Source organism: Lupinus angustifolius, chromosome LG01 (genome assembly GCF_001865875.1).
Source record: "Lupinus angustifolius cultivar Tanjil chromosome LG01, LupAngTanjil_v1.0, whole genome shotgun sequence".
In the NCBI taxonomy this organism is placed as follows: Eukaryota; Viridiplantae; Streptophyta; class Magnoliopsida; order Fabales; family Fabaceae; genus Lupinus; species Lupinus angustifolius.
The window spans coordinates 7798760-7812562 of record NC_032009.1 but is presented as its reverse complement, the minus strand read 5'-3'; the positions used below and the strand labels follow the sequence as shown (position 1 = coordinate 7812562).

General features: G+C 29.3%; 1 protein-coding gene across 1 annotated transcript; it reads right to left on the bottom strand.

The window, feature by feature from the left end:
* Positions 814–2083, bottom strand: LOC109346715 (ethylene-responsive transcription factor WIN1-like). The gene is made up of 2 exons (XM_019586480.1): positions 1898–2083; positions 814–1321 (listed from the first exon to the last, which is right to left on the bottom strand). The coding sequence occupies exons 1-2, from the start codon at positions 1975–1977 to the stop codon at positions 814–816; spliced, it is 588 nt and encodes a 195-aa protein (XP_019442025.1). The 5' UTR covers positions 1978–2083.

The following is a 13803-nucleotide window of genomic DNA, read 5'->3' as shown; positions in this document are numbered from 1 at the left end:
TGGTACTAGAATTGACACAAGTAGTCAAATCATGATAATTTTGAGAATTAACACTAGTAGTCAGATTGTGGGAAAATAAAATTGACAAATGTAGCCAAATTATAAGAGTTTCGAGAACTAGTAGTCAAAGTGTGGAAAAATAGAATTGGCATGGGTACCATACTGTGGGCATTTCGAGAATTGACATGTCTAGTAGCCATATTGTGGTGGGTGTATTTGATATTGATTCTTACATTGCAATAAGAATTTAATAACAGAAAAATGAACCGTTTTATCTTGGGAATGACATTGTTGATAGTATGCTTGCACATTTTGGAAAATGTCATGAAACGTCTTAAAGTGAGCGATCTGGTCGTGACTTAGTCAGTAACTATAGTAACTATTCCTTCGTGTCATTTAGAATTATTGCAAGCTACAATTAGACATATGACTCAATGTCCAAGAGTGTTATTCAAGGTCAATCGATCAAAAGAAGGTCCAAATCATCATATTACACCATGTTTGATGCTGGTATATTAATTGGAGAATGGTCACAATCAAATACATGGGTTATGAAAGTTGTGTTTCAGATGTTTGAGTTGTGTGCTAGTTTGAAGATGAACTTCAATAGTGTGGCCATACTTGCTTGAATGCTGTATAGGATAGGTCTCAATATATGGCTGAATATTTAAGATGCAAAGTTGGAGGATGGCTGTTATGTTTTCTCGGGATGCTTTTAAAAGTTTAAGGTTAACCATATGAGAAAATATAGGGCTCATTAGTGTTTTAGGATATCATCGATCTTGATCCTCTACTTGATTGGAAATGTCTTAGTCAATATGTTGGACTATTATTATTATTATTAGTATTATTATTATTATTATTATTTTCCTCTGGTTTTATTACCTTCTCTTGCATTTGAGGTTGTTGAACTTGTAATTCTGAATCATCAGAATTTGCTGCTTCTAGTGTTACATTTTTCCTTTCTAATTCAACCATCATGATCCAATTTGAGTCAGAATGAGAACCTGCTCTTTTTTGCCACACACCAATATGAGAATTTTCATTGTCTAGCCTTAGGCAAGTGAGTGAAGGTGATGGTGATTTGCAACATTTTCTAAGCTTTGCACTTAGAATTTCAGATAATGATTTAGAAGAAGAAGATGAAGATGATGATGAGGAACTAGTAGTTGTAGAAGATTTTTGATGAGTTTCATTTGGTTTATCAGAAATTGGGAAATTTGTTTTTGCATTTCTTCCACTCATTAAAATTGCTGCTTCATCATATGCTCTAGCTGCTTCTTCTGCTGTCTCAAATGTCCCAAGCCACACCCTCCTTTTCCTATTCAAATCATTGCCAAAAATCAATTAAAATAGTTAATTCAGACAAAGTGTAAAGATCTTGACTAACATCTATAGATCAATTAAAATAATTTAGAGGGCAAGGAATGTACACCACAAATCACATTTCATGCAATTTTATTTATTTATGTTGCTTAGTAATAGTAATCTACGATAACCAAATAGTTAATTTAGACATATTAAATGCACTATACTATAAAGATGTCAACTAATAACTCTACCGATTTAGATCTTTTGTACCGGAGATTTCAATATTAGATAAAAAATTTAGCACGTAATATAAATAAATCTTTAATGAACATAATTTTAAGTTATTTTTCAATAAAAAACTTCAATATTAATAAAACTTTATTTTTCATCATATTTCATTATTGGACTCTCAAATATTAAAGAGACCAACTTTACATAGGAGGTGAACTCTATCTCTACATCAACCAAAATAATTCAAAAGGAAATATATTTTTGGGTATCAGAATAAATATAAAAAAATAGTACTAAGTGAAACAAAAATAAAGATATGAATGAAAAAGTGAGTTAGAGAGTTTGATAAGATTACAATAATGGATGGCGAATCTCAGCAACCCATGAGCCCCAATGGCGTTGCCTGACACCTCTGAATTTCTTTGGGTGAACCATGTTGGTTAGAACTGAATTGTCTTACCAAAGAGGGTGAGAGACAAAGACTAAAAAGTAGAGATAGTGAATGAAATTTGTAACAAAGAATGTGAATATCATGCTAAGTTATAAAGAATTGGGTGATGGTGCAAGAATTTAAGGCTACTTCGAAACAAGAAGTACACGTGCCTTTTGGTTTGGTAAGGATGTTCTCACAACAAGGGTAAAAAAGTGACCAAGTTATGTTACCCTCTCTGTGCCAATAGTGGTGTTAACTCATGGAATTTCCTCAACAGTGATAAAATTTTCAATCATAGATGTTATAATTTCAGGAAAATATCCCACCATATCTCGGTTCTATTTATTTTGTCTGATTTGTTTTTCTTGGTTCAAAATTTTTATTAACATAAATTGAATTTTAGATTTACTTTAATAATCACAGTAAATCTTTTAGTAATAGTTTTTTAATGGGTTTAAGATAAAGGGAGCGTTGTTGCAATCCAAGTAAATTGGGCTTATTCTCTCTAAGTAACTTAAACTTACACCTCTTTCAATCAAAATAATGAATTTCGGGTTTATATCATTTTCCATCTATTAAGGAATGAGAACTCAACTTTTAAAAAAGGCATATACTTTAAAAAGTGTTGGAAGTTGTTGTATTGGAGGCCACTAGTAAGGACTTTTGGGCGTGAAATAAAAAACTCACAAGTCTTCAATAGGGATTTTTTTGAAAAAGTATTCCCAAGTCCCACATCGTATGGTGGAAAAACTTGAAAAAAATCTCATGTCATAAATAAAAGTATTCTCCCTTCACATTTTCTTGTTTCAAGTTGACTACATTCTTACTCGAGTTTTTCTTTCTCCATCATATATCTGTCAACACATTTCCGGCAAATTTCTTTTTTTTCCTGTGGTACTAGAATTGACACAAGTAGTCAAATCATGATAATTTTGAGAATTAACACTAGTAGTCAGATTGTGGGAAAATAAAATTGACAAATGTAGCCAAATTATAAGAGTTTCGAGAACTAGTAGTCAAAGTGTGGAAAAATAGAATTGGCATGGGTACCATACTGTGGGCATTTCGAGAATTGACATGTCTAGTAGCCATATTGTGGTGGGTGTATTTGATATTGATTCTTACATTGCAATAAGAATTTAATAACAGAAAAATGAACCGTTTTATCTTGGGAATGACATTGTTGATAGTATGCTTGCACATTTTGGAAAATGTCATGAAACGTCTTAAAGTGAGCGATCTGGTCGTGACTTAGTCAGTAACTATAGTAACTATTCCTTCGTGTCATTTAGAATTATTGCAAGCTACAATTAGACATATGACTCAATGTCCAAGAGTGTTATTCAAGGTCAATCGATCAAAAGAAGGTCCAAATCATCATATTACACCATGTTTGATGCTGGTATATTAATTGGAGAATGGTCACAATCAAATACATGGGTTATGAAAGTTGTGTTTCAGATGTTTGAGTTGTGTGCTAGTTTGAAGATGAACTTCAATAGTGTGGCCATACTTGCTTGAATGCTGTATAGGATAGGTCTCAATATATGGCTGAATATTTAAGATGCAAAGTTGGAGGATGGCTGTTATGTTTTCTCGGGATGCTTTTAAAAGTTTAAGGTTAACCATATGAGAAAATATAGGGCTCATTAGTGTTTTAGGATATCATCGATCTTGATCCTCTACTTGATTGGAAATGTCTTAGTCAATATGTTGGACCAATTATCAAATTGAAAAATAGACGCAAGAAATATATTTGTGTAGCTTCTTCCACTTATGAATATTGGCTTGTGTTGCCATTCACTTGACTTGACAAAAAAAGAACAAATTACCTCATTACGATGTCAAGATGACTTTGGATTTATCAACTACTACTTTCTTTATTAGAATGATCATACAAGTTAAAAAACATTCACCCAGAGATAGTAAGGGTGTCGTTTTAATATGGAAAACAAAGTGCTAATACCCTTCTCCTAGTAGTTTAATTTGCACATAAATGAGAGTTGTCTATGTTTTAACCATAAAAAATATAGTAATGACTCCAACTTTTTTGGATTAGGGATAAATTGCTTTTCTACTTCTTCCTAAGTCACATACTCAATGGTCTACTAATGATCTAATCACCACACATGTCATTAATACATGCAAGGTAGACTTATGGTCGTCCAATATAATTTTCTATAAAAAATGAAAATAAGAAAAATCCAAAACACTCATAAAAATTATTTAAAGTTCAATAAAACTAAAACAACAATCTTATGTCATATTTTAAATTATATATAATTAAGTTAAAGTAAAAATAGAAAGAATATTGGAAAAATTTAAAAATAAGATTTGTATTGAGAAAATATAAAAGTAAGATTTCAACATGTCCAATAGACAATCCACTCACTATCCCTGTCAGAAGAGTATATTTACGAAACAAGCATAAAAGGCAAACAAAATGAAGTAATGAGTATAATTTAAATATTTTGTATTCCCCAATGTAGGGCGATGCTTGTGGCTTGACCCTTATTGTCATAATACTTGTGTTTGTCATATTTTATTGTTTAAAATTAAAATTAAGACTTGGACCTGACCTATAAGTCCATTTAAAAATCTATCTTAATATAAAGCTTTTAAATAGGCTAATATTTTATTGTTTAAAATTAAAATTGTCTACCTAACATTAAAAATTAAATTGCATTCTTATTTTCAAATTTTACAAATAATTTATATTAAAATAATTTATATAAATATATAATATAATTAAGTTGATTGATATGTTAGACTTAATAGACATTTACATGACATAAAGTTCGGCCTGTTATGCTAAATATGTTTTATAAAAAGCTTTAGCCTCACTTATTTATTATATAAAGTTGGTCTTACTTGCTTTTTTATAGGTCAAGCAATGGGCCTCTCATAGATGACCCGTTGTTATGATAATTTTAAGAATTATAGATTACCCAAAGAATTACGAAATCACAAAAACTCTAATGGATAGAAAATAGTTCAAAATTAAATTTTATTGATTTAAAGAAAAATTAAATCTTGATGCAACAATAAGATTATTTAAATTATGATCTGGATCATAGGTTCAAATGTTTTAAATATTTTTTAGAGAAAATTACAATTACAGTTTTTAGAAATTGACATAGAATGCCATGCAATCTACTTGAGCTATAACTTTTTAGCGAGAAAAATAGTTGTAACCGTTTATAATAAATTGGTTGACTACAACTAATTCCTAACATGTTTCCACACTCCCCGCAATATTGGTTGGGTGTGTCCTTTTCTCATTCTTCAATTCACCATTATTTGGAAGTGACTCTCTATTACATCATGGTGGCACCCATTAGAAAATCTCCATTCACCCCACATTCCTCTTACCCTTAATATGTAGGAATATTTGTACATCTTTAATTAATATGAAGTTGATACCTTTTGCTTAGGTAAAATAATGGAGAGAAATACAATTTTGGATACTTATTATTTCTTTTTATTTTCTCAATGTATATGTATTTTAAGAAAATGAATATACAAATAAAATTAAAAATAGCTGAGCAATAAAAATACATACATACAGTGTCAAAAACATAATATTCAAATAACATAACTCCTTTTAAGTTTAGAAGGTATTTCAAAAAAAAAGTAGAAAAATATGTATCAATATATATATAATATTAATTTTTAAATATTCCATCATATATAAAGAGAGAAGGGATGACAATTATATTAATAAATGCTATCTATCCAACAATGATTTTAATTATATATTTATATAATTTATAATAATTAATATGTAAAAATAATTATTATATGATATATATTTGATAAATTTGTGATCATAGTCAAATATGTGTAATTTATTATAAAATAATCATAAAATATATGATATATAATATTAAAATAATAATAAATATATATAAAAATTTAATTAAAAACAAAATATATAAATTTGCGGTACCTACAAGGCGGGTATCATAAAACTCGTTCCCGCCTATAAGCTATTTTTTGTGGGTACCCATTACTGGTATTTCCACGGGTACCTACGGGTCGGACTTTTTTGTCATCCCTAATAGAGAGACCCACTAACTAGAGGTTAGCATGATTCAATCTTACTCGCTTACCTGGTTTGGTCAATATCATGATCAGACCTAAATATGGTCGGGCCTCACTGAGCCTAGGTTCGAGTTTAAAAATTAGATTCAATCAATATTCAGGGTCGGGTAGGGGACAAACATGACATTAGATTCGTCATGTTTTTATGTACATATTCAATTGTGTATTGAGTAATGTCATCAATTTTTTTTTGGTTTCCCACAGGTATCCTCGCACTGGAGGCAATCCTGTCCGAGCCGGGCACATCCACAGGTAAGTGGATGTGCCAAATAACTCAACCAACATTTATGATTGGATAAGAGACAAATCTTACTGGACTCATGCTCACCCAACCACCAACTATCTTTCTACTTTCAGTTGCGTATTTCGTTGTAGACCCATTTGATGCCAATGTTAAAATTGGTATTATTTAATTTTTAAAGGAAAATGAGCTGAAGATCCTTAAGATTTTGTAAGGGGGAAAACTATGAGTAAACTTAGCTTGACCTAATAGAGCATGACAAGGAGACAACCTATACACTTTTGGGATTACAATGGTTTAGGGGTTTTGTTAATCACTAAGACCACTAAATCCTAGAGTGGGATTCTTGTACTTAACTGGAGTAGAGTTATCTTAAATGCTAATTAAACCACAAGATCATCATGATAATAAAGACATGCACATTATATGCATCTATTGTTGTCTGAATGGACTTTAACCCTTAAAGCATACTTAATTACCAGAAACATACTCAAAATCCAATTACAAATGGTATTAAAATTTAGAGACTCGATTATAAAATTTTAAAATATAAGGACATATTTGAAAGTTCATAAATAGCTCAAAACCCTATACTTACTTTAACCTAATTAAAACAACGCCAATAATAAAGATGGCCTTTCCAATTAAGGAGATGTTGCCGCTAAAATATAGTTTGTTATGTATATTTGAGAGTGCATGTAACTTTTTTTAGGAAACTAATCCTCTCCAATACTAGCTCCTTTTGTATTTGCATTTAAAGATAAAATGTCAACAATTGTATAATAAAAGGATAAAAGTATTATATTATGCTATATTTTTTTTTGTTTTTTATCTACTTCCCTATCAGGTAGTGAATAGGATCCTAACTAAAAATTTTGTGGTTAGTTTGTGTAGTTTTCTTGTCTTATTTTATTCCTACTAATAATTTGTTTTCCAAATTATTTTTAAAATTTACAAAATGAATAAGTAAAATATTAAAGGATAAAGTGTAGTTACATCCTATTTTCAAACAAACATGGTAGTTTTGGAGGTTATAATGTGAAAATAAAAAAATTCTTCCTAAAGTCAGGAATAATTAGTTTTTAAGCAACAAGAATCAAACTATTATTTCTATAAAATAAAATATTATTATCACTCACAATAAATTTTATATACTTTTTTACTTCAAATTTTAGTCTAAATAAATTTTATTTACAAAAGCATTAATCTATAATATTAAATGTTAATTTTTTTGATTAATAGTATAATATTAAAGCTCATAATATTCGCCTAAAAAAATAAAGCTGATAATATATCTGATTGTGATTTCAGAATAAATATTAAATATGATTCTTATATGCTCTGCTCTAAATATTCTCCCTTGTCTTTTTATTCTGACCTTGTCCTAACAGAACCATTATCATGTTAGGCTGTTACATAAATTGGCTTGTAGTATCAAGGTCTCTGGTTCAAAAGTAGTAATTACACAACCCAGTTGCATGCATAATGTGAGTGTTCTCATGGTAATAGAAAAAGTAACAGCTCATTTGATTGAAACATATAGTTCTATAGTACAAAATTTATTGCCATGTGTGGTAGCATTATTTATAGTGAAATGTAGCATCTAGGTAGAGGGGTTGGAGCACCCCAAAAGTAACGTGCATGGTTCCTCATAGCTACCATTAGTACCATTAATGTGCAAGGCCTTTATTACAAGTTGGGGTTAATATTACACATGTGGAGGAGAGAAGCTTTGTAACTTATACTCTAAGTTTAACAATAGTTTTGCATGGTTGGGAAGTGGCTGAGTTGAGTTGAATTTATCTCAACTTAACTCTATTTGATATGAATTGAGTTAGCTTGAAATTTTACTCAATATGAAGAAAAAAAGTTGGCTTCTAGCTTTAAATTGATGTAACTTGAATACACTAAATGTAACTATTGCTTATAGGGTTGAGAATGAATCTAATAATTGAATTAACGTGACTAGTGTAACTTAACTTCATAAATTTTTTTTTGCTACTATAACTCAAATTTGATATGAACTTTTTATTTATTTTGAGTTTAATATGTGTATCATCAATCGTAAAGTTATTTACATGATCATTTATCATTTATTTGTATTATTTTTATTTAAGAATTAATGACAATTAACATATAAATGATATGTGATATGTTAACTGTGTAAAAAATCACTTAAGCTATTAATATATGCATATTAAATCTTTTTATTTTTAGGTGAACTCAATTTCATTTATTCTAAGTTCATCAAAAATTCGGTTCTATATATTAATTTGAATCACATGAAAAAAAATGTTTATAGCTTCAATGATGGGAGTTTAACTTTTTTTCGTGCTAGCTGCTTAAATTGATCTCTATAGTTGAGGGGGCGTTTTGCATCAACCACCACCCTGTCTAGCACAACTGGAACATATAGTAACTACATACATGTTTACAATTGATTGTTTTGGGTCATTGCCTTGGTTAGACAACCTTGGCCTACACTTTGCCTTGCATAATTTTTTGTGTGTAAAATGTCATTCGAGTCCTTAAAAGATTGGCACAAATATACAAAAATAGTCCTAAAAGGAGCATAGGAAAATTAACTTAATCTTTCAATAATTATATATATATATATATATATATTTATTGATTAAGTCTCTAAAAGAGTCAAATATAAATATATATCACGTTCTCCCCTTATCCTATGTGACATGCACATAAAATGTCAAATGGGATGCATATCAAATGCTACATTAGTCTTAGGGACAAACATGATTCTCATTTTAAGAACCAGAATAACTTTTTATTCAAATTTTGTAACAATATCAAGAAGAAGAAAGATATCTCAGAAATTATATTAATAATCTGTCAATCATGTACCTCTTTCGTTTCGCAACCTAGGCAACAATACACCTCAACTATTAGTCTATAAGGCAAAAGCGTACTTTTGATTATTTAATTTATTCAATTTGATCCCTTTTTATTGTCACATTATGACTTTGGTGGGGAACTTAAACCAACATGTGTGGGTATGTGTTACTTGGTCAATTTGTACCTAAGGCTATGGAATGATTTTGTATTTAGGCATGAGCTATTTGATGTGGTTGGTTTCCTTTATATTTTAAAGGTTAGGTGATGTTTATTGTTACACCCAATCTTCCATTGAATGCTAATTATATAATTTATTAGAGTTGTTATGATATTTCTTGTGATTAAAATATAGAAAATCATCTTTAAGATTATTTTCAAAATGCACCTGTCTTTTTTTGTTATAGAAAATGTACTTGTCTTTAAGTTAAATATCTAGATTCGAGATTTGATTACAGATGAAGAATATATTAACATCGTGTCTGCCTCATACTAAGATGATATTCTAACTAATTATATAGACTAATTTATACACTAAAGTTTTTGATTAGTTATTTATTTATAAAGGAAAAATGTTTCTTCTTATTTTGGTGTTTAACAATATTATATATTTCTCCAACTTATTTTCATGAGTAATAGAGAATCAAGACTATACAATTATGGTTGAAAAACATTTATTGATTAATTACATTTTATTTATTTTTAGGAACAAAAGCAATGTAGTGTGACTATTTAGATGATGAATTGAGGAAAAGAAATGAATATTTACTACCTTTCTTTATCTTTAATGTGAATGTCATTTTTTATATTTTAGAGCTAAAGAAAACTTTTATATTTATCTTATTTTCATATTCATAGTTTATTATTACAGAAAAATGCACTTATTATAACCATTATTATTATTATATCATTATTATTATTTCAATTAATTTTTATTAAAAATATTTTTATTTATTTTTTTGGTGCCTTTCTATTTATTATTTTTAGGCTCTTTTTATTTTGGGTTGAACGCAATTAGGTATTTACACTTATCCTTTGATAACTTAGGTGAGATTAATGTGTTATTTTGGGATCGGTGTTTATAATAGATTTAATTGAGTGAATCTAATTGAAAAGCTACATCTTATTGATTGTATAATTGTTGATTGAATTACGAAGATGGATCAAAGACCCTTATATACATGATGCCTTGTTGTATAAGCAAGAGTTAGGTAAAATAACTAACTCAACCAACTAATCACTAAAGTGAAAGAGCATGCCTGAAATGATGAACATGTGTGAAATAAGAGTGATTGTCTCTGGTGCATGATTCATACTCTAAGAGAAGCATCCATATGAGAAGTAGCATGATCCCTTTGACAAACCAAGTTGTAGTGCCAATGTCCATGAGGCACGGTTAGGTTTCGAGGCTCCTAAATCAGGTTGTTTTAGTCATCATTGAGCAAATATGAATACTTGGCTTGATCACGAGCATCTGGACGGAAAACAGAATAATACCCAAGTAACCAAGACAAAAGCAAAATGTGCAGGCGAATATAAAGCATGCAATATTTTATATTTTATGCCATCTTCATTGGGTTAGTATGTCTTAAAGGTGCTACTCAGAGAGTTTGTCCAAATCCTTAGTCTTCTTGACGTCATATCTATGCACCGTTAGTTTAAAGATTTATACAAATTTAGTATATAATTCACCATTTATTGATATTACTTTTTTGAAGAGTCAATAATAATTGTGAATGATGACTGACAATATAAAAAACTTTTACACTCATACATATTTTTCTCTTTCTAAAATAGCATCTTGAGAAATTACTAATACTTTCCTCCTTCTCTGCCAACATGCATGATTTTTTAGGGGTAAGAGTTTGGTTCGGTTTGTTTGAGTTTTGGTATAATTTAGTGACCAAACTGAACACAAAAATATGATTATATTCATTTCAATTATTAACCACAAATTTTATAGTAGAACCAAACGGAATCGCTCATGAATAGTTTGATTCGGTTCGGTTACGTTCCGCAATTTTCTTTTTAAAAAAAAAACTGCATTAGTTTAAAGTTCAAAATCTATTACAATATACATTAGTTCATAAATGGAAAAAAGCTATTATTACTATTATTATTAAAAATATATAAATCATAAATACACGAGTAAAAAAATTGAAATTTAATTGGTTACTAGTAACTTAGGAAGGATAAAAGCAAATAAACACAATGCACAATTATCTAACATTTTAGTAACATATATAACATTACAATTACAATTCATAAGTAGTACTATATAATAATACATGTATAAGAACTTACTCTATATGCTAGTTCCAAACCAATTATTACTTTAGAAGTTGGAAAATATGTTCAAAATTAACAATCGGAAAGTAGCACATATATATAACAATTTAGTAAGTAGTAACATATATAACCCTAACATAATAACAATTTAGTAACATATATAACTCTACAATTCACACAAAAATGATAATTTAAGCCACATAATTTGTTAAAGAAATCAAACAACATTACAACATTATTCTCTAGTATATATTTTTTTAATATGTGGTTCAATTGGTTTCAACTGTTCCTAAATTTATAAAACCACGAACTGAACTGAACATAAATGATTCATTAAAAAAAAATCAAATTGAACCACATTTTGTGGTTTGGTTCGATTCCACTGAATTCACAGTTTAAATCGGAATCGCTTACACTCCTAACTTTCTAGTCTTCAGAAGCTTCAATTTTCGGTCATCAAAATCTTCAAGGCTTCAATTTCCGGTTAACCACAATATTTTCCAATTTTGCAAGACTCTTTCTTAGGGATGGCCATGAAAACCAAACTCGCAAGTATCCGTCCAAACTTAACCCGAATTTAACGGGGAAAACCCGATGTAACTGGGTTCAGGTTCGGGTTTTACCTGAACTTAACATTCGGGTTCAGGTTCGGGTTTTACCCGAACTTAACATTCGGGTTCAGGTTTAGTACAACTAATATTCTACTCCAAATCCACCCCAAACCTGAATGATGTATATAAAATTGCAAAATTAGTCATATATATATATATATATATATATATCCTAAAACCAGAATTTTGAGTCTATATATGAACTTCCAAAGCCAACAATGTAAATATTGATTCCTTAGTTAGCTCATTAATATAATTCATCCTCTTTCCAGCATCTCTACCTTCAACAGAGTGTGAAATTGCACTCTTGTGTGTATCCGTGTTATATGCAGCAAGTTATCATGAGTAAATCATGTTGCAACAAGTTTTTTGTGTAAATCATATTGCGTCAAGTTAGCACATTAATGTAAATTTCCATGTTTCCAACAAATCTTTAATAGTGTAAATCTTTACTCTTCTATGCATATATATATATATATATATATGTATGTATTTATATGGTCCCATTTACAATTATTTTACATGAAGTTGATGTGATTTTATGTAAATCCTTCTTAAGCTAATTGTTTCACTTTATCGGGTTCTCATAGGGTTCAAGTTACCCGAAAACCGAGGGATTCAAAATGATATTATTAATTTTAACCCTATTAAGTATGGGTTCGGGTTTTAGATTTTGGGTTCGGGATTGGGTGAGCATAAACCCGACCTCGACTCGCTATATTGCCATTTTCTCAAGCTTTTGGATTAAAATACATATCGTTTGAGATTTTTTTTATTTTAATGGGTGAAGATTCCTCTCTAATTATTGCTTTAATTGAAAATTGTAGTCGACATTTGTGCCAAAATGTATGTAGAGATAAACAATAAAATCTTGATAATATATTAAAAATTAATTATAATTAAAAATTAGTTATAAATAATAGCACTTAAAAATTTAAATACATTTGTCTCTAAATACGATGTATTGTATATGTATTCACAAAGTTTTTAGTCTACCTTCCCCAATTCAATTTGAAAACTTCCATTTTTATTAGCACTCTATGAATTTTTTGGTAGTTGCTACCATAACATGACACATGCTCAAATAATATCAACCAAACAACAACAAAAAAACTTTCATTTATTAAAAGAAATGGTAAATGATGAATTTCTCATTAAAAAGTGAAAGGGTGAGGGATGACAAGATACAAAGGAAAAGTGAAACTACATAGAAATGAGGACATAGTTGGGATAATTGATGAAAGATAATATTATATAAAATGGTTAAGTGCTTTATATGTGATATAAAATAAAAATATATCACTTAAACTTAAAAGGGAAGTCTTAGAGGACGACTATAAGACTTACAATGTTATATAAGACTAAACATTAGATGATAAGATATCAACAAGATAGTAGACTTCACATAATATATATGATAAGATAAGATTAGAAATAAGTGCATTAGAGACAAAGTCGGAGGGGTTGTTACTAAAAAAATATGATAAAATTAAGTCTGATGCTATTTGGACATGTGTGAAAGAGACTGGTAGAAACCTCTATAAGAAGAGTAGATGAACAGAGGTTAGTCTAATTCCTACAGGAAAATGAAGACCAAGAAAAAACCGTTGGAGAAATGATTAAGAACGAACAGATCAATGATTTATCGATGAACATTACGATATTATTTCGTCTGTGTATCTGTTGTAACCTAGTGAGATAAAAAATTGATTGCTATTATTGTATAATATTAT